The sequence below is a fragment of the Populus euphratica genome, unplaced genomic scaffold (genome assembly GCF_000495115.2).
Source record: "Populus euphratica unplaced genomic scaffold, PopEup_1.0 scaffold518.1, whole genome shotgun sequence".
Lineage (NCBI taxonomy): Eukaryota > Viridiplantae > Streptophyta > Magnoliopsida > Malpighiales > Salicaceae > Populus > Populus euphratica.
In genome coordinates this window covers 153,410-178,081 of record NW_011500219.1, presented here as the reverse complement: position 1 = coordinate 178,081, position 24,672 = coordinate 153,410, and the positions used below count along the sequence as shown (strand labels likewise).

At 32.4% G+C, this 24,672-nt stretch overlaps 2 protein-coding genes across 5 annotated transcripts in view; one reads left to right on the top strand and one right to left on the bottom strand.

Moving 5' to 3' along the window:
- Positions 1 to 445, top strand: part of LOC105112274 (uncharacterized) — a 2,172-nt gene extending 1,727 nt beyond the window's left edge. Inside the window, exon 5 of the mRNA XM_011007916.1 lies at positions 8 to 445. Within this exon, the coding sequence (XP_011006218.1) occupies positions 8 to 445 (438 nt within the window). The remainder of the gene's footprint in view (positions 1 to 7) is intronic.
- An 8,858-nt stretch (positions 446 to 9,303) lies between these two features.
- LOC105112269 (1-acyl-sn-glycerol-3-phosphate acyltransferase 3) lies at positions 9,304 to 17,016 on the bottom strand. Of its 4 annotated transcripts, XR_839720.1 has the most exons (13): positions 16,914 to 17,016; positions 16,709 to 16,807; positions 15,556 to 15,678; positions 14,922 to 14,961; positions 14,750 to 14,823; positions 14,102 to 14,161; positions 12,838 to 12,915; positions 12,593 to 12,751; positions 12,064 to 12,189; positions 11,120 to 11,212; positions 10,421 to 10,507; positions 10,030 to 10,326; positions 9,304 to 9,465 (listed from the first exon to the last, which is right to left on the bottom strand). XR_839720.1 is itself a non-coding variant. In XM_011007906.1 (12 exons), exons 2-12 carry the CDS (start codon positions 16,787 to 16,789, stop codon positions 10,099 to 10,101), a joined length of 1,149 nt encoding a protein of 382 aa, XP_011006208.1. In that variant the 5' UTR covers positions 16,790 to 16,807; positions 16,914 to 17,016; the 3' UTR covers positions 9,867 to 10,098. The 4 variants fall into 4 exon arrangements, 3 of the variants coding, with proteins under 3 accessions (XP_011006208.1, XP_011006207.1, XP_011006209.1); XM_011007906.1 differs by lacking the exon at positions 9,304 to 9,465 and having other exon boundaries at positions 9,867 to 10,326; positions 12,838 to 12,911; positions 14,098 to 14,161; XM_011007905.1 differs by lacking the exon at positions 9,304 to 9,465 and having other exon boundaries at positions 9,867 to 10,326.
- Positions 17,017 to 24,672: the final 7,656 nt, after the last annotated feature.

Genomic DNA, 24,672 nt, shown 5'->3' with positions numbered 1-24,672 from the left:
GGGGGAGGGGGTGATGGAGATGGGGGAGGTGGAGACTTGTAGATGTAAGGGGGAGGAGGTGAAGGTGATGGAGGTGGTGGGGATTTGTAAATATATGGTGGAGGTGGGGAAGGTGCTGGTGGTGGTGGAGATCTGTAGTAATATTCAGGAGAATAATAAGGTAATATTGGTGGTCGCGGTGATGAATATTCGTAAAGGTCGTCTTTATCAGCACCTACTTGAGCAGCTAGCAAGCATAGTGCCAAGGCACACACTAGTTGAGGCCAAATGTTGGCCATGTTTGGAGAAATTGGCTACTCTTCAATTCCCAGAACTGTGGTTTGGAGATGGGAATCAATGCAAAGTTTCCAGCTTTTATAGCATTGGCCTCAACTACTACACATTTTTTTATTGTTTGATGTTTTCAACTAATTCTAACAAACCAAATGTTAATCCCATGTACTAACGCTTTTGTCAACACCAGGAAAAAAAAAATGGATCTCGTGTATAAAGTTTATAATTTATCTTGAAATTGTCAACAACAGTGATATTTGCCTGCAGAAACATTCATAATTATTTAAGAATATCGCAAGAACAATTCTAGGTTTGTGAAGATCTGATGTATGATCAGCGAGATCTCCTTGGAAACTTCCAAATGTAGTTTAATGAGCCGGAAAATATATAATTGAGACAAACCTGGCTGGAGTTTCACTAAAATTACAAGAACCTGTTCCACTTCTTCTGTAATGTATGGTTTATGAACAATTCTATTCAGTTTAAGCCAGCCATATTCAACATATAATGTTATGAGAATTCTCATGTATATCCTAGTAATTAATTAATGCTACGTCAAAGTACGTAGTGTCAAATGAAGCAGCATCAGTATTTATATATGCTGATCGCTCAAACAATTCGGGACAAATGCATGGAACCTAGCTACTTCATAGCAGAATCATTATCTAATTGATAGTGTCAAGAAATACTAATAAAGGGTGATATTCTAGTTTGTGTTCATTGAAGAGAAAGCATCCCTTCAGGTCCAGAAATTAATTCATGCGTGCATGATTTATTTTATTTCGGTGTGGAATGGGTTTCTGGAGCTGCTGGAAAATTTGCTACCCGATTTTTGAATTTATTTTTAAAATTTTAAAAAATAAAATTTAAAATTTTCTAGAATTGCTGCAAAATTATTTTTTTAGGCCAGTCACCATCAACCATTAAAAACATATTGCATAGATTTTATAATAAATTTATAAAATTATAAAGGATTTTAACTAATATTTAAATAAATTTAAAAATTTTAATTATTAAAAATTAATAGTCAAGATGTTAGTATAAATATTGAACTTACAAATATGCTGATATTTAAATATTAGAAGTTAATTATAAAATTCTTAGAATTATTTTGAATATTTAATAATTTTAATTAAAAATATTTTTTACCATAATATATAAATTATATATAAATTATGAAAAATATTTTTGTCTTTTAATATAAATATTTTTTATAAATATTTTTTATAAGAATTTATCTAGTCATACAAATCCATAATAATTTGAATTATCAAATTTATTCATGAATATGAATTTTTATTAAACGCCATAAACACACTATTAGATAGCAATTCATCAATTTTTTTAAATTATATTTAAAATATACAATTTAACTTATTTTAAATAAAATATATTAAGAATTTTAATATTTTTTTAATTACAACTAGTTTTTTATACTAGAAATTCATATAAAATCTCGTTCGAGTCTTCTAACAACGTTGAACGAAACAACTGGATAAAAACTTTTCAATCCTGATGTTCTGCCATGCCACGTGCTTAAGTGTGACAAAATCACCCACACATGCGACAATTGTGTTGCAGGCTCGCAACCTCGTTCTACAGTCTTTCTTCTCAGCTGATATGATGAATAAAATATGATGGTTATATATATGTTTACATCAATTTCTGCTTTGACAGATTCATACCTAATGCCATGGTTATTATCTGGACAAATTTGTTTCCTTATCACTGACTAGGAATTTAGTTCCATCTGCGCAGAACGTCCTCCGTTTATAATATTCTACTCCCAGTTGTGGAAATATACCAAAACAAAAACGAATATAATAAGAGCCAGGTGATTTACCTCCGAGTACAATCTGATTTTTATGTAGGAAAAAGACCAAGTCTGAAATGAAGTTCGCTGTTATTTTCGATTGCTAACTAATCTACCAGACTGATTCCATGACAAGCAAGTAATTAGCCGGTTTGACAATGACGATACTTTCTTTACATGACAAACGTGTCCATGATGTTATAATTTAGAACTGTAATCGGACCAAAATACTTCTAAATTATAACATCATGGACTTGTTCGTAGTCTGATTTTGTCTATAAAGTAGTTATATATCAAGTTACGTAACGAGAAGAAAAATGACCGACGAGCATATTAGTTGCAGCGGGCAGGCTGTGAATGGGTCTTACAATGCAAGGTTTCAAATTTTAATGCCGGAATCATTTTGATTTGCCAAAACGGAGGACTAATTCTACTGAAGGATTGAGAAGTTGGGAGTATGGTGAATTTTCTTTCTTTCTTTCTCTTTTCTTACAAAAAGAAAACAAATACATCATTTTCTCCCCTTCTTTGTACGGTTGCCCTACCAATTCACTCCAAATCCTCTATTCTGCGGTTCAGAATTCGATTTTAACCCGATTCCAAATGAGAACAGAAGCATTAAACCTAGAAGTACGCGAGCAAGAACGAATCACAGTCAAACTGATCGAGTACACCAATGAAAATTATCTTTCGTAAATATGATTTAGAATCTGGTGGTGATGTACTGATGTTCTTCCCCTTTTACCAGTTGCAGCGGCAACCGGGGAAGAAAACTGTTGTATCCCAGAAGCCGTCAAAGTCTGGTTATTATTATTATTATTGTCTATAATTAATTAATATACATCTCGTTTTAATACACAACTAAAGTTAAACTGTCAGCGTCAAATTCTTCCATCGAGCTTGGTGAAAGTCTGGCTTTAAAAAATTTTGATGGCAAAAAAGACAGCTGAAGCCAGGAAAAATGGAGGGTCGTCAGCGGCTTTACAGATGAGTGTACGGCCATTACATTTGGATGACCCTTCCAATTACCAAAGAAACCAAAATGGGGAAGTAAAGTTTGAAAGCATTGTTAAAATCTATCTTCAACATAAGCTTTTCATTATTAACAAGAGACTTAGCCTATTAAGTAAATATATGGAGCAGCAAGAAGATCTGCTGTAGTAACCCCATATAATATCAGAAGTAACAACTTTACCATTAATAAAACACGGTAACAAAAGTCGACAAGCTTTCCCTGTTACCTCACAAACAAGTTTTCAAGTTGACATGGGAAAGAAGAAAAGAAAAAAAAATTAGGACTTTATTACTATTAGAGACTTCTTTAATGGACCATGAAAGGGTCTCCATGCTCAAGTTACTAACATGATCCTGTCTTAACTCACAACACAAGGTTGCCTATCTCTTCACAGAAGGCATTGGATGACCTCTTGGCACAGCAACTGTATCATCATAAACTGCTGGAACAAATGAACGCATGTATTAATGTACAGCCGAAACAAAGCCCTAAGTGCAAAACATTGAATTTATAAGTTACAAGGTGAGTTCTTTTGCTGGTGAAAATATAAACTAGCCTGCTATAATTTTTTTATATTCGGATGAACTTATTAGAAAATCTAATGAGTTCGTATTTATAAAAATTATTAGTTATAAATTAAAATAAAATGATTAATCAAGTATAATTTGATTATAAAAATATTTTAGAAATTATTATCTAAAATATAATTAATAAAGGAGACTAGATCTAAAAAAAATCAAGTAGTGACTTCATTAAATAAATTTATAAAATTATTCTAAAATAATATTTGTAATATTATTTAAAAAAATTGATATTTTTATCATTTATTAGGTTTTTAGGTTTTTCTAAAAATATCATATCATGCCTCTTACTCTTATTCTCAGCATATTAAATTATAGTACTATAACAATATAGTATAGAAACATTTAAACAGACAAAAAAAATAATTAACATTTAAAAAGATTTTTTTACTTATAGTTCGTTTTGATTACCATTAAAAGACAAACATAGTTTAGTGTATACACAGTCCAAGTAGTTTATGGTATTTGTGGTGATGAATTCACTCAAATGCTCACGACTCACCTTCTCAAAGGATGGATACATGCTTCCTTTGTGGTCTCAGGTTCGAGTCCTTAGTTACTCATATGATGGCCACTGGAGGCTTACATGGTCGTTAACTTCAGGGCCCGTGGGATTAGTCGTGGTGTGCACAAGCTAGTCCGGACACCCACGTTAATCTAAAAAAAAAAAAAAAGATGGACACATAGATTAGCAAATTTCACTATGTATACCTTCAAATTGCGTTCTTCTTTGGCCCAATGTCTATCCAAAAATACAGCCCCATTAAACCAATTTATGTATCCATAAATCTGCAGATATAATTCAAATATTGGATTGCCCAGCATTTTTCAACATATGATCTTCAACGTGCAGTCCTGCAGAAAGAATCATACATCAAACAGAAATATAAAAGCAAAGTGAAAATATATTGCTAAAGAATAATATAAATTATATATTAGAATTGATATAACAATTTAAGTTTTGAATTAAGATGATTTTTTATATAATATTAAAATTTTAATAACTAAATAGTTACACATTTAAATTTTATCATCTTTATTTATTTAATAAAAAATTAAATATAAAATAATACAAATATAAATATAGCTTAAAGTATTAAATTAAAGTGATTGTTGTATGTATCTTCCACTCTAACTAACGTTTTGGTTTTTAAAACTTAGGGGAAGGTATTTTTGCAGATTTCTTCATGACCATTGGTCCGTTAGGGCACTGCAAAGATAATTATAGCGCTGGAGGGAGCAAAATCAAATATTCATTAGCGATAAATTTATTTAAGCATAATAATTATTTATTTTTTAATATAAAGAGGTCACTTGAATCAGAGTCTTGAATGGGAAATGACATGGTCACTATTAAGATATATTAGACTATTAGTTTTACAACTACTATAAAAGCATGAGATCTTAATCTAAAAACAACTTAAAAACATGATATATATATATATATATATATATATATATGATTTAAAAAAAAAACCTCTATGGAAAGAGTATCCTTTTATTTGATGTATATGACATATACAGTATTTTGATCACATTCATGAGTTTCTAAACCTGTACGGAGTTGAACTAAAAAAAAACACACAAACAATTAATATGTAATGATAGTACGATTTGAACTATGGTCTCATTTGACAAAAGAATTTAATATGTAATGATAGTACGATTTGAAACATTATAATTAGTAATGATAGTAGTCACGCTAGAAATACATAAGAATTTGATAAATATCAAACGCTAAATATTAGTGTTGTAGATATATCGACGCCCATTCAAAAAGGTTTAATGAGAAAAATTACAAGTTATTGTTTTTGAATTTGTTTGAAAACGTAGTTAAAATTATATTTTTTAACTTAGAAAAAAAAATTAATTAATTTTTTATATTTTTAAATTATTTTAAACTATAATTATTATTATAATTTCAAACATACAAGAAATGATTATATATGATCGTATGATCAAGATAAGGTACACTTACAATGGCGGCCTTCTTGCCTAACCGGTATAAAGAAAGACCACAGGTATGATGATGATCATATAAGTGAACAGTTGCGTTAAGAGGTTGGCCGGGATCCATCAGCGAGTTAATACAAGATAGCCGCGGATTGAATAAATTATTTTTTTTTAATATGATAATATTTTTAAATGTTTTTTAACATAAAAATCTCAATTACAAATTGAAAAGTACATTTACAAATTTAATTTAATAAATTAAAAACTATTTATATAACTAAGAAAAATTATAAAATTTAACATTTAACCAATTATAATTAACTTGTGACTTAAATAATTAATTTAATTGAGTTAATTTAAATTTTTTTAATATTTTTTTTATTAAAAATAAAAACTTATAAAATTAAGAGTTAATCAAATATAAAGCAATTAAATAAAAAAATAAATTACAATGTCTAATTAATAATCAATAAAATATTAAAAGATAATGTTATTAAAAAATAGAAAAAAAATATATATATATCAAATTAAAAAAAAAAAAAAATATCAGCGCGAGAGGGATTACAATGCACGGAGAACAATATTTGCCCACATCTTCTAGAGTATTTGTAATGATTACGAGGGATCATTTGACAGGAACGTATAATTAATTTATATTTTCTCTCAATCTTCAAGAAATTAGAACTCTTCCTATCAGTTACTCAATATTCAGTTTTTGCTTCCCTGTAAATCCCATTACAATTTTCCTTCTTTTGTAAGTGACAGAAATATACACCTTTTGTTGGAACCTAGTTTTAACATTATTGATTTAAAGTTTGCATTGGTTGATTTATACTTTGCCTCATTATTAATACTTTCTATCTGCATTTTAAGGATCGAACTCCATGCAATGTAGGCTAATAAACTCAAATTTAAAGGGCTCACAAAACCTCCCAACAAGACAAAAGTTAACAAAACCAACAACTATCAAGGTGCCTGTATGTACACCTTAGCATGCACAGCAAGCTAGGTGTACTGTCATGCCCAGCAATTTTAAGTTTAACTTCTTTGGATGCAAGCAAGAGACTAATTCTATTTTTTTATTTTTAAAGGACTTAAAAGCACCTTATTATTCAGGTATAATACTTTCTTGAAAATCTTTCTAGGAACAGAGGCAAGTCTTTTTATATTTTATGTTGATAATTCTAATATTATTTTAAATAAAATATAATTTAAAATATTATAAAGATAAAATTATATTTTAATTTTTCTTCTTCATAAAAAAATAAGATTTATAAGTTATAAATATACCATGAATCTTTTATATTCAAGATTTTTAAGCTTTTTATTCTTAACACTTTCAGCTTATATATTTTTAAAACTTATATCTCTAAAATATCATTATACTTTCTCTCTATAAAGTTATTGACTTAAATATTTGAGAATCCTCATGTTCATAAGTGGAATTTTTATAGGTACTAACTACCAGTTATTTTGATTTACCAAGCACCACCATCCACTAGCTAACAACTATTTAGATTTTTTATGTTAAGTCACTAAATGCCTTAGTTATAAAAAATGTATCAGATTACTTGAATTAAAAGATTATTTGTTATCTGACTAATACATCAATCTTATTATTAAGCATCTTTAATTTTAAAACACATCACAGACAACTAGTTTGTCATATAAAACTAAACTCTTACTATAAAATCAAACATATTCGTTTCTCATATTTAGCAAATAGTCTAATGACCAGTTATGTAGCCCAAGGCAATCAATTTTTTTCTCAACAAAAGAAAAAAACTATAAAAAAATTAATACTCGAGTCATTAAATTAATTGATAATTTAAATAATAAAATATAACAATAATAAATAAAATAACAAAAAATGATTGAAAAAACTAACATCAACACATTTGAAAAATAACAAAACCAATATTGAAGGGAAAAAAATACAAAAAAAACATACATTTACAAGGTCAAGATTTAAACCCTCCTCTTTCTAGTAATCTTGGCCAAAAACCATCCTCTCATTTTTTTTACATCCATTTACACTTATTGGCCAAAAACCATCCTCTCATTTTTTTTTGCATCCATTTACACTTTATTCATGCCATTTAAAACAATTTTAATTAATTGTATCAATTTTCCAATTTTAATTAATTGTTTCTTCTTTTTGTTTTTGAAATTAACTAATTATCTAATCTTATTTCATACTTATAAAAATCATTCAAACACGATTTGCATTATTACAAATATCCACACTACAAATCCTCAATTTCACATAATGTTAACAGTTGTATTTCTTCGTCAAAGCAATTAATCACATTGAATTAATGCAAGAAAATTCCAAGTTCTCTTCTCTTCCTCCTTAAAACCCTAACTTTTGATTTTTCTCTTCAAAATAATCCTACAACCCCTTAATCATCCATTTTGATTTCTAATTATGCCTTAACTATTCTAATTACTCATCTTTCTTTTGATGTAATCTAGTAGAAAATAAGCACAAAAGATTAAGCAATTTCCCCCCCTTAGCATGAAGAGCTGCCGGCCGTGAGAGAAGAAATTGAGTATTTATATACCCAAATTCTTATTATTTGTATATTTACCCTATTATTTCATATTTCCTTTTTTTCCCATCCAACATTTTTTTTTTTACATATTTCATACCATGACACTTTTTTTTTTCAATCTTACCCCTCCTATCAGTGGCGGAGACAAGGAAGCTGGTAGGGCTCCGCCCCTGCAGAAAATTTTTTTCTCACACCTCCCTTATTAAATATTTTAAAAATAATTGAAAATTTAACTTTATCCCCCTTAAATTTTAATTTAGCCCCCTTAATTTTCGTTCTTTCTCTACCTGCCTCCCATGTTAACTAAATTTCTTCTTCTTCTATAAATCTAAACCTAATTTTACTTCTGGATTGGAAGAAAGAAATATTTCTCTCATTGTTTGTTACTAGGGTTAGGTTTTCATCCAAGTTTTACAATGGTGAATCTAGGAGTAGTTGTCATCTTATCGGGTCAAAGGAGCTCACATCTTCCAAATACCACCATGAAAGGTAGTTTTTAATGGCTGGAAAACCCCGTGCATGTTGTCTCAATATATGATGCAATGGTTGTCCACATGTTGCATGCATTATCAAATATAAAAGGAAATTTTTTTGTTATATGTGAATTATTATAATATTCCTAAGCAACCTCTAAAATAATATTATTATATGTGAATTACAATAAATTAATGTAATATGATTAAAAAAAATACCCTATAAAATAGTTATGTAGTTTTTGTTTCCAAGAACATCAAGCATCAAAATAATTACACTATTTTAAAATATATGAAACGACTAAAACACTCATGACTGAAAGGTATTATATTTTTTTATTCCAAGGCTGAAGTAGTACTATTACTATGTAAAAAAATTAACAAATTTAACTTTATATAATATGTCAAAAATAATTGTGTTATGATGAAAAGATAATATTATCTCTAAAACCTAGTTTGATGGGTTTTTTTAAGGGTAAATTTATAATTAGTTACTCGAGAAAATTTAGAAATTTAGTTTCTTTGTTAATATAATTTTACCAACAGTTGACGAGTCCTAGTGTACATTTCTAGGGAAAGTTAAAGCCTAAAAAAGCTTGGATAACGTGGAGATTGATATTCACCAATGCATTGTCCTCACTGATAGAAGTAAAGATGAAGGAATCAAACTATAGGAACAAGCCAGAGTTCCACAAATACAAGAAAACAGTTATATACAAAGAACACTATAAATTATTACTTACCAAGTCCATAATCAAGTTATCATACACGGCAACAGATCATTTCTGAGCAGATGAAATCACTTTTCCCGTCTTTGTTTTCTTCCATTAATTTTATGCACTTTTCCCGTCTTTGTTTTCTTCCATTATTTTTTCATGACTGAAAGGTATTATATTTTTTTATTCCAAGGCTGAAGTAGTACTATTACTATGTAAAAAAATTAACAAGTTTAACTTTATATAATATGTCAAAAATAATTGTGTTATGATGAAAAGATAATATTATCTCTAAAACCTAGTTTGATGGGTTTTTTTAAGGGTAAATTTATAATTAGTTACTCGAGAAAATTTAGAAATTTAGTTTCTTTGTTAATATAATTTTACCAACAGTTGACGAGTCCTAGTGTACATTTCTAGGGAAAGTTAAAGCCTAAAAAAGCTTGGATAACGTGGAGATTGATATTCACCAATGCATTGTCCTCACTGATAGAAGTAAAGATGAAGGAATCAAACTATAGGAACAAGCCAGAGTTCCACAAATACAAGAAAACAGTTATATACAAAGAACACTATAAATTATTACTTACCAAGTCCATAATCAAGTTATCATACACGGCAACAGATCATTTCTGAGCAGATGAAATCACTTTTCCCGTCTTTGTTTTCTTCCATTAATTTTATGTTTTTTTTTCAGTGACAGGCTCCACATCCAACGATTATCTTGGAAGGAGCCTCTGCCTCGTTCCTTCCGATAATGTGAAATTGGCTGCAGGTGTAGAGCGCTCTGACTCCGATGATTGAATAAGAATTTGCATAATAATTGTCACGAGGAACAAGAAAGCAATTGAAAATGCAACGACTTCCCATGAGGCTAGGAATAATGACAGCCATTGGAATAACCTGACAGTGGCATAGGCAAGGAGACTTGACCAGAAAATCATAACCTGTTCATATAAAACAACATGAACAGATGAGAAGCAGAGAAAAATAAAAGCTGCAGCTAAATAAAACTACATTATTATTTTAGCATCTTCTTACAAACAAAGACTTTTTAGGTCGGCCAATGTCTTGAAGTTTCTTATCACTGAAGATGTCCTTGGCAAAATATTTCTCCAACACAGCATCCTGTTTTGATAAAAAAGAAACTTGAACATCCAGTTACATGTATGACAAGGGAAGTGAAGTGTCTGGTATATCTCCTTAGTGGCATGGGAGTAATGTACAAAGTTAACTGAAGCAGGAAATGCAGTGGATTCAAATTTAAGGTGGCTGGTTTCAAGCTGTGAAACGGGAGTGTATAAAGTTCCCCGACACCATTTCCTGGGACAACTTTAGTTTACAAAACAAGTCTCCATTCAATAAAATGACTTTCCACCATCTATTTTCTCTTGATAGCTAAAATTTATTTATTAGCATTCGGTGCTCCTTGCTTTGCATTTCAAAAAGATGATTTCAACCAAGTGTGCATTATGAAATGAGAAGTTGTTTGGGAAAAACCCAAATCATGCCCGGCTGATTGTATTCGGGTGGTGTCAAATTACAAATTTAACAAGAAAAATGAAATCTAATTAGCTGATGAGCAACCTCTAAATGATAAAGCATACGGAAATGTTTTGTTATAGCTTTTTCTTTTATGAAAATCGCACGGTAATATAGCATTGATCCTTCAGTGGAAAACATGTTTCAATCCACAACTTTTAGATGAGAAAAACATATGATTGCAATTAACTTCCATACCTTGGTCACAAATGCATCTTTGCACCATTGAGCTATTCCATCGGCTGTTTCTGGAAGTTCCTGCATTGAATGTCGCTCCAAAAGCACCTTTATCTGTAAGAAAGGGACAACAAATTAGTCACTATCATGATTCAAGAATGAAACACAGGGTAATACAGAAAAGGAGAGAAATTGCTGCGAGCTATAATCTTGTAGTAGTTGTCTTGTATTCTCCTCAATAATTAATATGTACATGTGTGTGTGTGTGTTAGACAACTAATCCTAGCTATCACCAATAAGCTTTGTATAATAGGCATGCGCCCAGATTTATGTTTGATCATATTGCTTTAATAGAGGGGATCCAATGGCAAATTCAGCTTTCTGTTGGATCCAGCTCGAGGTGTCCAGATTGGTTACAGGGTAGTCTGGCTAGTATTTATTCCTTCACTTGGTTTGGAGCATCTTTGGTTAGTTTGGCATTCCTGGCGGCTTTGTTGATAATCCACCTTAGATGATCCACCAGCTGCAGGTTAAGTTATTGCACATCATGTTTGAAAATAAATGCATGTACCAGCTTGGCTGGATATTCTTATCCAGCCCAGTCTAGCTAGAAATGCTAGAAATTTTGATGCTTCAAGGGAAACAATTCTAAATTCAAGACAACAGAATCCAATCATTCCAACAGTCTGCGATTGTTTTTCAATCTAAATCATTAGCACATATTTTGAAGAAAATACGGAGATCACTCATTTCAATGACAAGTTGAAGCACAAGTAAATATTTCCCAGAATATTTTATGAAACTGAAAAACCCAGTAATGACTAAAAAATCTGAAGGCAACTTTGGAAGTATATAATTCAGAAATTTGTTAGACCTTTTTTTAGTGTTGTTTTATGCAAAATGCAAAGCACAGGAAACATTCTATTTGCCCAGTATTATTATTTATTATGGTTTTGTTAGCCTACCACAGAAGATTGACCCCTGAATATTGTTAGGAATGTTGGTGCAGGCTGACAATTTGCAACAGCCACCGTTGCATCATAAATTGCTGGAACAAATGAACGCAAATGAGTTACTGCTGACACGAAACCCTGAAAGCAACACAACTCAATTATAAGTGGATACTTGACTGAAACCTCAAATTATACATGGCAATATCAGTCTGCTAAGCATACTGAAACCTCAAATTATACACGGCAATATCAGTCTGCTATGCATTTCTTGACTATAATTTTCTTAAGCAATGAACAGATTGGCGACAGACCACAGATTCTGGGTTTAACTAGAAATGGTGGTTTCTAGTTTCAAAAAAAAAAGAAAAAGCTAAGCACTTACTAACTTTTGGATCATTTCTAGATTTCTGCAGGAAGATGCAAACAGGAGGTAAATAATAAATGCAACTCTACAAGCTTGGCTTGAAGGATCTACTATTATGACATGCAATCTGAGAAGTGCAAACCGCTACTTCACTTAAAATGCTCAACTATTATTCACCTTGGTACGTGGAATCAAAACATTTCTAGGAACAGGACTTCCTCTGGAAGCAGCAAATTCCTGTGCCGCTAGAAGTTTAGCCTGTGTGAAGCGAGTTCCCTCCACAAAAAGAGCCAGCCAAAAAGGCATCGGAAAATCTTCTAGCCATTCAAAACCTGACTGCAACGCCAAATCCCATATGATATAAATAAGAAAAACAGAGAAATTATATGAAATTCATGTGACATCCATTGCAATATCCGTACCTGCAATGTTCTTTCATCCTTACCCCAGCTTCTTTCCAGAAACACATAATCAGAAAACCACATTGACCAACCTATTATCTGTGTCAATGAAGATGAATGAAAATTCAATTCAACCTAAAAAGTTGGGATACAATAGAAAGAAGGGAACAGTTTCCTAGAGAATCGCTCAAAGATTTGGTCATTTCAAAACTTCTATAGGAAAAAATAATGCCTCAATCTTGATCATAGATGATGATTATGAGTTAATAAATAAATAACGCATGCACACCAGTGTTTAAATTCAGGAATGAGAGAGGAGACCCATGGCTTTGAGGCCCAAGCAGAGCAGAGTCAAAACTTCTATTCCTATTTTATTAATTTGAGACAATTAGTTAACTCCCCCCACCTGATATGAGTGTGTTAGCAAGCCACAAGTCAGAACATCACCAAGTTGCAAAACATATCGATGAGGGAAAATCACTTTTGTTTGGCTATACAGATACAGGGAAGGACGTGTTTGGTTAAAAGAAGAAACGTCATTGATAGAACAAATTATTTACAAATTGAGTTTGGGGAATAGGTGATCTTGTCAGCTAAATAAACACCCTCGAAGGCCTCTGAAGCATAAAGCCAAAGTATGCATTAAATACTAGCCTATTTCGTAACAATTGTTTCTGTTTGACTATTTCGTAAAAATACTAGCCTATTTTTAGACCTGAGACAACTACTAAAAACCCTTGCATTCCTGCCCAAGCAAATACACCAAAACACTACTCTGGAAACAAAATGCCATAAAATCAAGCAATATTTTGGTGTTTCAGTTTCCAAAAGAAGAAGAAGAGAAACAGAATTCAAATCTTTCACTTAGGAAAAGAACTTAAGTGGGATCAATAAAACTGCAGAACTCATGACCCCTCTGTAGTTTCCAAGGTTCGGAATACTGGAAGGACCAGACTTAAAAATTTGTTTCTCCTAATAAAAAAAAAAAAGTCTTTCCATTATTCCAATTACCAAAGCACAATCAACTTAAAACTAATATGTTTGAATTTAACAGCCATAACCGTTTTCTGTGCACACAAATTATATAGAATGGAGAATTCAACGAAACCACCTTTTCTAAATGCAGACAATGGCTTTAAAAACTCTAGTGTCAACTGCCCTGACTGCAAGCAAATTTCAGCAACTGAGATAGATTGTTTTATCTTAGTCATTATAGTAATACTATTACAAGGAATCATCTCATATCAAAGAGAATGAAGGAATGCTGGTTCAATTGAAAACTCACAGGCAGGACTTTAGCTTCTTTCTTCATGACAGCTAGTGCACTGCCAAGGCAACCTGAGCGCTGTTAAGAGTTCATACTCAATAAGAAGGGGTAAAAGTTCGAAAAAAGAAAAGCATCCGATGAAACATAAAGAATCCCAAATATCTTACTAGAAGACTTTAAACAAGGCATAATAATTCACTATAATCACGGTCACAAAGATACCCACACACAATGCTGTTAATTATACAATACTCTGACCATACTGTTCCTGAAAGCTGTCCGTGTTTGGAAACTTTACCACTGAAATCATTCTTGGCCCACATTACAACAACTTCCCTTTCAAGACAAAAGAAAGGTTTGGCGACACCAGATCATCTTATTTGAGAGCAAATTATTTCAGGAGAGCAGAAAAGAAGTTACATGGAAAATTATGAATCCTCCCACAGATAAGCCTAGAAGATTTAGATTGTCATATTTATAGACTTGATGGACATGCAAATCAACCATTCATAGTAGTGACCAGAAGTATAAATGTTGGTGGAAAGAGACAGACTATTGATAATTATGCCCGCTGGTCTTCAGAAAGCAATGGACAGGAGTCACTATTACACGCATACATGCAACGAATACTAGTTTTATCTAATTGCTTCAAGCAGAATTCAGCACCTGAGCTAAGATCCATCCGACAAGCCAATCAAGGTCACTCTTGTGATTGCTAATGACAAGCGCATGTTCTTTACCTGGAAAGTTCTCAAATAAAAAATAATTCTGAACATGGGTTAAAAGTTAAGGTTATACTATGGAAAGCAAAAAAAGAAGAGAAACCTCAGGGTTACACCTAGCAATTCAAAAGTTTCATCATCTGCATACACTTCAATCTGCATTGAGAAGTTCTAACTAGTTAGACCACAAAGGGGAAAACTCATCAGGCAAGTCGGGGAAAAAACTGCAGATTCATGGTTACATATAGAACAATCAGTAAGAACTCGATTGCAAATTTTCCAAGCAATCAATAAAGTAGGTGGAAATGGAGTTCATAAGAAAATTTGAACGATAATAAAATATGAACTCCCACAAATTACTCGCAGAATAAGAAATTAAAGAAATGCAAAAAAAAGGAACTTTCATTCCAGAGGTGCATGCGTTCTATTCTCTCATAATTCCAAGAGCATCAAGGGCATTGCATGAAAAAAAAATGCCAGAGATAATGCACATTACATTTTGAGAATCCTCTCTTTCTTTTCTTTTCTTTATTTCATTTTATTTTGTTTTGTTTACTTTTTGTGTGGGTAAGTGGTGGTGGTGCGGATTCTAATGGGAATACTCATGTCAATGACATGAGTACCTGACTCTAGAAATTAAGGAGGTTTTCTTGGAACTTATTGTATGGATGATCTATGAATAACTGTCAGATAAGATGAGAATCAAAAGCTTAACACCATAAAAAGCAATTTAAAGAAGAATTTAAGCACCTTCAGATTTGCCCACCAATCAACGAGCACTATGAGCTCCAACCAAAGCAATTCTGCAACTATTTTGTTGATCCTTCTGTGCAGGCTCTTGGACAAGGGACGAACAAGGATGAAAAGAACTGCCTGCGAAGTGCAAGATATGAGTAAAAGCAAGAAATAAATTACGATAGCAGAAGGTTAAAAGATATCATTCATAGCTTTAATTTAACGGAGGGAAAAAACAAAAATTTTGTTTCTTATTTATGTTTTTATTTTCCCCTGAGTCGTGAGGGTGGTGTTTGGAGGTCGGGAGCTTGAGAAAGAAAATAAAATAGAGAAACATAGACCATGATAAAAATTTCATGAAGAAGTGAAAAACTAAACCCATGATTGACAGTCATATTCAAGACTAAGGATCCCTGTTTTTCAAATAAACAGAAAAGCATTGGAATTCAAGGGGAGATAACTAGAGACATATATTATGAAATGGAACAAAACTCATATAACCTTAGTAAATAGACAGAATCATTAGAAAGATACCATTAGGCCAAACGAAATAAGTCACCTATACAAGATATTCATTCACCTCATTACAAGATCTGCAAGATCTTATTGTTTTTTTCTGATTTAGGCAGCACAGACAAATCACATCATTTCTTTATGATTGTTCTAGAGTTGCTTCTCATGAAAAATCCCAGAACAGAGATCGTATATTTCATTGCCAATGGGTTCATACGACTCTTCTTAATAAAATCCTGAAACCAAAATCGTATACTGCTATAATGGGTAGAATAATCAGAGCCAGTCAAACACGGAAGAAAGGCATTTTCCTTGGATGAACTAGATTTAGATATTGAACAATCAGAAACAAGAAAATTACAGCTGCGCGTCCCAGAGTCATCAAAGATCACAGCTTTATATCCTTAATTGATTGTGCGTCATTCCCAGAAGACACATTTAACTTGCAAAGGCATATATTACCGTTTGCCTCCATTGGGGTGATACACATTATATAGATCTGAACTTCTCCAGTATTGTCAAATTCCCAAGTAACGCAAACTTGATAAATCCCAGAAAGACAAGAGAGCATCAAAGAAACATCCAAATAAAAACCAAGAAGCATAACTAACGAAAAAGAAACCAAGAAAGTAAAGGGTGATTAACAATGAATGACCTGGATGAGATTAACAATGAGACCAGAGAGTATGAAAATGATTCCAACAGGGACAATAACGAGTACAGCTGGCCACGCCATTAATATTCCTCACCAAGCCTGCAATACGCAATGCCAACGCAGTGATGGAGCGAAAAAGAGAAGGAAAAGAAGGTGAGATAAAAAATGAAAAACAAAATATGCTGTTTGTGTTTGAAGGAGATACCGATTTCGACACGGTTGCATGGAGTGGGATGGGAGGGAGACTTTCTTCGCTGTTGCCAGCATTTTTATATTTTAGTTCACATTCTCCCAGTACAAAGCCAGCTACTCCCACCCTTTTCACATTTCGATTGTGATTAGTAGTTTCATCCCTTTTTTTTGCACTTAAAATCAACCATAATTACATTAAAAAAAAAAAAACCCAATCATATTTTCAAACAAGTTCAAGTTCTAAGAATAGTGAAAGAGAGGTTCGTTGGGAATGGCAAAGATTGTTTATGGGATTTTCCTCCTCTTTAACCTGGTCTTCATTTATTTATTTTGTTCTACGAGCTCGTTTCCTTTCTGAGCTTCAACTCCTTTGCTTAATGCCTTTTCTTATGTTGTGTGAGCCTTGAACAAATTTACTAACTACCGCTATTCTAAAATGAGAAAATTATTTTGTTGCGCTTAATAAATGTCAGGCTTCACTTGTTATGCTTGATAGTAAAAATATTCTAAATGTTTTGTAAATATTGTTATTCTGCCAAAAAATTTACATTACTCCTATTACTGTGTTTATTCCTTGGAAGCAAATTGTAATTTTTTTTACAGGTGCTCTAGTTTCAAATTTTACCTTGACAAAGCTATGTTGATAGAGGGTTTTTTCTTCACCGTATAGGTAGTGATTCGTGCTAGTAACAACTTGTTTACCCTTTGAATGAAGCATTTTCATATCCCATTTAAAGTGAAACTGCGTCCTGGAAATTATGGTTTAAAACAACTTAAAACTTAGCAAAATGTACGAGGTTTCTGCAACTAAGCATTCATGGCCATACCCTGCAATTAACAGCTTGCACTCTTGGCATTCAAGTGCATCACTCTCATCTTCAGTCCGTTTCTGCAGCCTTCTATCTAGCTCCTGCATACACCGCACCAGTCCAAGTGGTTTCAGCAGATAGTGACGTTACTAATACCACAATAAGATAGGCAGACTTCAGTTTTTTGCTGATTGTTTCTTGTGTATTTCTCTGACTGTCTTTTCATATTGCATATCTTTGTCGGTAACTTGGATCCTATTTTCACGGAAGAGGACTTGAGGCAAGCCTTTCCGCAGCTTGGGGAGATTGCCTCTGTCAAGATTCCTGCTGGAAGAGGATGTGGTTTTGTACAGCTTGCAACTAGGTTTGTTAGTATAGTACTGTAAACATTTTCTCTTGCTACACTATTGTCCTTGGGTAATATGTCATAGAAGTAGCAATATTGCTGCATCATGGCATTTTCACTTGTCCTGTCATAGAAGTAGCAATATTGCTGCATCACGGCATTTTCACTTGTCTTTTTTTTAGATTAATGTGGGTATCCGAGTGAGCTTGTGCTCAATTTTCACTTATCTTTTTGATTAAGCATTTGGTGGTTGAGTTAGAATGTTCTCCAAGATCATTTCTATTCACCAACACTGTCGTATAAGTTAGCCCTTCTCTTCTCATATTAGTAAGAGAAAAGGAGAATCACGAGTAACAAGGACAAGGGAGGCGGACAATATTATTGTGAGGATAGTAAAATGGGGTACCCCTTAATAATGTCAAGGTTTCTCCGAATATCAATTTTTTTAAATATTTTTATTAATATAGATGTTCAGTTTGAATATATCTTAATTAATTCCACAAGTTTTAAAATTAATAATTATATAAGCTTTCAATAATGTTAAAAATAAAGACGGGGATAAAGAGAGGCTAGTAGAAACCCCAGCCCTTACAAGGATTTTTTTTTTCTAGCCTCTCCTTTAATAATATTTACAGTTTTAATTTAAATAGTAAAACAACTGAAATCTTAACCTCTTTTAATTTTATTTTCTAGTTTCATTCCTGTCTAAGAAAATTCAAACTTATGATCATACTATTTGAAGAAGTCATACAAAGGATGTTGGGGAATAGAATTTTTATGAGCTAGGTGTGTAAGAGAATAATATGAAACAATTCTAAATGCCTCACTTAGCAATGAAAGTTTTTGGATTTAGATTGATTATTCTTTAACAAGTCAATAGTAATTCCTTGTAAAATACCTCTTGTTATGTAATAGTTTCTAACCTTTTTCAGTGCTTTTTGCGTAGGACATCAATTGGAGAAGCAATACATGCATAGGATGCATAGGCATGTGATTGGTCAACAACTCGTGCGCATTTCTTAAGGCAGGAAACAAGTAGGTTTTAGTTCCAGCTTTGAGAATGTTTGACTACGTACACACCTTATCATGTGTTGGGAAAATTAGGAACAAATAATTAGAATGTTTGACTACGTACACACCTTATCCTGTGTTGGGAAAATTAGGAACAAATAACCGGACACCAATATACCCAGATTAATTCATAATTCACAAGTTATTCTTTTCCCTCTTTATGCAATCAAGATTAGGATCAAACAATCAATAAATATAAATTAATAATCATACAAATCAACACCAAGATTTTTATGTGAAAAACCCGATACGGGAAAAATCACGGGACCGTGGTCCACTTAAAAACTTCTACTATCAACAAATAATGGGTTCACAATCATTCTTCCTCAGATACAACTAAAAGCTATAACATACATATCATCAAGAACAGCATATTTTGGAATATTACAAGATTAAAGAGAGAAATGTTTGAGAAAAGTTCACAACACTAACAACTTCGTTTTCTATCAAAACAATCAGCTTCCATATCACTAATCTTTAATCTAACCGTTCTGAATGAAGAGTAATCTAAAAGCTGCTGTCAAAATCTTATCTCGATCTAATGGTGAACGAATAAGGAATCAATGAATAAAGATAAAGAATACAGTTGTCTCTTCTTCCTCCTTTTTTCCCTTCTCTCTTCTATTTTCTCTTTTTCAAATCTGTTATGAATAGTAAGCATTATCTTTTTAATTTCAAGAGACAGTTATGTTATTGTCTCTTAACAATGAATATGGTGGTCCCATCATCATATGGTGTGGGACCACACACAATAAATCTCCCTCTCCTGCACTATATGAGGAATTCATCATACTGGCGATCAACATGTAAGATTCAATTTAGGAGACTCTACCAAGCCTGCTTCCCTTCTGCAAAATTCAAGCTTCTATCTCGGTAGAGGTTTGGTCATCATGTCTTTGTTATCGGTATGGATCTTCTCAACAACGAATAACTTGATCTTTATAGCATCTTGAATCCATTGATATCTAATCTCAATGTGCTTTGATCAAGAATGAAAAGTAGGATGATTACTAAGATGAATTGCACTTTAACTGTTATAGTACAACACAAAGTTCTCTTGAACGAGGCCAAGTTTATGTAAGAACTTTTTCATCTATAAAAACTCTTTTAGGCCAAGTTTATGTAAGAACTTTTTCATCCATAAAAACTCTTTTCCCCTTTAGTAAGAGCAATATATCTCTAATCTCAATGTGCTTTGATCAAGAATGAAAAGTAGGATGATTACTAAGATGAATTGCACTTTAACTGTTATAGTACAACACAAAGTTCTCTTAAACGAGGCCAAGTTTATGTAAGAACTTTTTCATCTATAAAAACTCTTTTCCCCTTTAGTAAGAGCAATATATCCAGCCTTTATAGTGGATAATGCAACATATTTTTGCAATCTTAATTGTCATCAAACTGCTCCCCCTACAAACTTCATCAAGTCTCCTAATGTGGAATTTCTAGAATCAACATCACCAGTTATATCTGCATCTATATATCCATCCAACACAGGTTTATTATTACCAAAACATAAGCTGAAACTAGAAGTACCTTTGAGATACCTGAGTATCTATTTCATTACTGACCAGTGTTCTTTACTAGCATTAGAGAGGAACCGACTAACCACACCAACTGCATGAGCTATATCCAACCTTGTGCAAACCATGGCATACATCAAGCTACCAATTATGGATGTATAAAGAATCTTTTTCATCTTATCTCTTTCTTCATCACTTAAAGGACACTGCTTAGAACTTAGTTTAAAATGGCCTGCAAATGGAAAACAAACAGGTTTGGAGTTGTTCATAATGAATCTCTTAAGTACCTTTTGAACATATCTCTCTTGAGATAACCAAAGTTTCTTCTTCTTCCTATCACGTGTGATCTTCATGCCAAGAATCAGTTTTGTTGGTCCTAAGTCTTTCATTGCAAAAGACTTGCTCAACTCTTCCTTCAAAATCTGAATCTCCTTAACATCATGGTCAACAATCAACATATCATCCACATACAATAAGAGAGTAATAAAGTTTCTATCTAGAAACCTTTTCATAAATACAAATGATTAAAAGTGGTCCTGTCATAACCATGATCTATCATGAAAGAATCAAAAGTGGTCCTTAGCATCATGGTCAACAATCAACATATCATCCACATACAATAAGAGAGTAATAAAGTTTCTATCTAGAAACCTTTTCATAAATACAAATGATCAAAAGTGGTCCTATCATAACCATGATCTATCATGAAAGAATCAAACTTCTTATACTAGTGTCTTAGAGCTTGTTTTAACCCATATAGGCTCTTTTTCAACTTCCAAACTAACTGCTCTTTACATTTTGCTTGAAGCCTTTCAGGCTGCTTCATATAGATCTCCTCATCTAAATCACCATGAAGAAAGATAGTTTTCACATCAAGTTGTTCAACTTCAAGATTCAAACTAGTAGTTAAACTAAGCAAAACTCATATTGAAGACATCTTAACCACTGGTGAAAAAATTTCTTCAAAATCAATACCCTTTTTTCTGACCGAAACCTTTCACAACCAATCTTGCCTTATACCTTAGTTGTGAGCAATGTTCATCAATTTTCAACCTGAACACCTACTTGTTCTTGATTGCTCTCTTACCTTTTGGAAGCTTCACTAACTCAAAAGTATGGTTTTCATTCAAGGATTTCATCTCTTATTGCATAGCTTCCAACCACTCACTTTTCTTCTCATGTGACATAGCTTCATCAAAGTATTTTGACTCTCCCCTATCAGTAACCAACACATACCCATAAGAAGAATATTTAGTGGAAGATTGGCGAGGTCTAATTGACCTCCTCAATTATGGCTCATCTGGAACTTATTGCATAACCTGTTCAAGAATAACATCAATATCATCATTAGTTGATTTAGGATCACCAATTAATGGCTCAATAAGAAAACCATCATTATCATCATTTTTCAAATCTCCCTCATGATTAGCAGGCATTAAAGGTAATTGTGGAGTAGGTTTTGGAGTTGAATTAGATGAAATTAAAATAGTAAACTATGTTTTTTCTTTTTATTCAAAGTCTTCAATGGTTTGATCTTCAAATAAGATAACATCTTTGCTTCTAACAATTTTCTTCTCCTTTGGATCCTACAACCTGTAGCCAAACTCATCATCTTTAGAGCACAAGAAAATACACTACTTTGTCTTACTGTTAAGCTTAGACCTTTCATCTCTAGAAACATGTACAAATGCTCTGCATCCAAACACTCTCAAGCGTGCATAAAAGATATCCTTTCTTTTCTAAACTCTATCTGGAACATTAAAATTAAGAGGAATCGATGGAGAAAGGTTAATCATGGCAACTGTAATCTTCATTACCTCACCCCAAAAGGACTTAGGCAACTTTGCATGAGAGAGCATACATCTAATTCTTTCAACAATGGTTCTGTTCATTCTCTCAGCCACTCCATTCTGCTGTGGAGTCTTAGGAACTGTCTTCTCCAACTTGATATCATGTTCCCTGCAGTACTTTTTAAAAGGACCCCTATATTCACACCATTGTTAGCTTAAATACATGTCAGCTTTCTATTAGTTTCTCTTTCAATTCTAGCATGGAAATTCTTAAAGACATCAAGCACCTGATCTTTGGATTTTAAACATGTGGCCTAAATTTTCTTGAAGTGATATTTTAAACATGTGGCCTAAATTTTCTTGAAGTTAATCAATAAAACTAACAAAGTACAATGCACCCCTAAGAGAGTTATCAATCATAGAGAAAACATCAGTGTAAACTAAATCAAGAACATGTGATCTTTTATATAAAAGTGATCTTTGAAACCCAACTCTGTATTGTTTACCAACTAAACAATGAGTACATGTGTTCAAGTTTATACCTTTTAATGGAAGGTAGTTCTTCTTGGCAAGGATGTTAAGGCCTTTCTCACTTAAATATCCAGGTCATTTATGTCATAAATCAGTGGAGTAATCTTCAATTGCATTCACTTTCCCTTTGATCACTTTGGCTTGTGACATGTAAAGACCCATCTTCTTCCCTGTAATAACAATTAAGGAATTTTTGGAGAGCTTCCATTTACCATCTTCAAAGTAATTGTGATAGCTTTCTTCATTAAAAATACCTATAGAGATCAAGTGTGGGTGCATATCAGGCACATGCCTAACATCTTTGAGTAATAACTTGCACCCAATATTGGTTTCCAACCAAATGTCTCCATTACCTACAACATTAACCATCCCTTGATTTCCCATCCTAACTTAACCAAAGTCACCAGTAATGTAATATGTGTAAAAATCATATCAAGGTGTAATATGGTAAGAAGTTGTTGAATCTGTAACCTAGATGGTATCTTAACATGTAAGATTAACACAACCATCATCATAAACAATGGCAACATCACCATCAAATACAACTATAGCTATACCATTCTCTTCATTCTTGTCTTCATTTTTACCCTTTTTATCTTTTTTATACTTTCTACAATTTTTTTGAATATGCCTAGGCTCATCATAGTAATAACACTTAATTATCTTCCTTAACTGAGATCTTTCTCTTGGCTTCCATTTGCTTTTTCTATTGTTGGATTCTCTATCTTGCTTATTGTGAAATAACCTACTCTAACTTCTCCCTCGACTTTCTGTAACAAGTGCATGAGACTCAGAAGTGTTTGTTCCTTTCCTCCTCTTCTCTTCATTAAGGATACTATCCTTCACTATTTTCAAAGTGATCTTTCCATTCAGAGTTGAATTCCCAACTATCCGACAATGAACTCAATAAGATTAGTACTTGCATCTCATCGGTTAACTCAAGATTCATCAATGATAGTTGATTCAATAACCCTTGGAATTTATTTATATGCACTGAAGCATCTTCACCATCTCTATACTTCAAATTCACAAGGTCTCTAATTATAAAAATATTATTTTGTGCACTCTTTTTGGCAAAGGTTTCTTCCAACATCTACCAAACTATATAGCAGTTATATTCTTGAAAAATATGATTAATGGACTTAAAAGATACCTATTTTCTAACATAAGCAGTCGCCTTTCTATTAAGCCCATTCTATTTTACCCCATCCATCTCATCAAGCTTTTTTCCTTTACACTCAAGTGGCAAAGCCAAATCATTGCAATATAAGTGATTCATTATCATTTTTTTCATAGAAAATAATTAGAGGAATTGAACTTTATCATGCCTGAATCTTCCTTTTTTCATTTTAACTGCACGAGAAATTCAATCTACACAATCAGTGCTCTAATACCACTTTGTTGGGAAAACTATAAACAAATAACCAGACACCAATCTACCCGGATCAATTCATAATTCACAAGTTTCAATTCTTTTCCCTCTTCATACAATCAAAATCAGGATCAAACAATCAACAAATATAAATCAATAATCACACAAATCAACACGAAGATTTTTAAGTGAAAAACCCGATACGGGAAAAATCACGGGATCGTCGTCCACTTAAAAACTTCCATTATCAATAAATAATAGATTCACAACTGTTTTTTCTTAAATTCAATAAAGAACTACAATATATATATCATCAAAAACAAACTATTC

Coding starts and splice junctions, on each gene's coding strand:
- LOC105112269 (XM_011007906.1), bottom strand. CDS start 16,789: ATGGCGTGGCCAGCTGTACTCGTTATTGTCCCTGTTGGAATCATTTTC. Junction 12,752..12,837: donor AGGATGAAAGAACATTGCAG/GTACGGATATTG, acceptor TTGGCGTTGCAG/TCAGGTTTTGAATGGCTAGA. Junction 11,213..12,063: donor TCAGGGGTCAATCTTCTGTG/GTAGGCTAACAA, acceptor CCTTTCTTACAG/ATAAAGGTGCTTTTGGAGCG.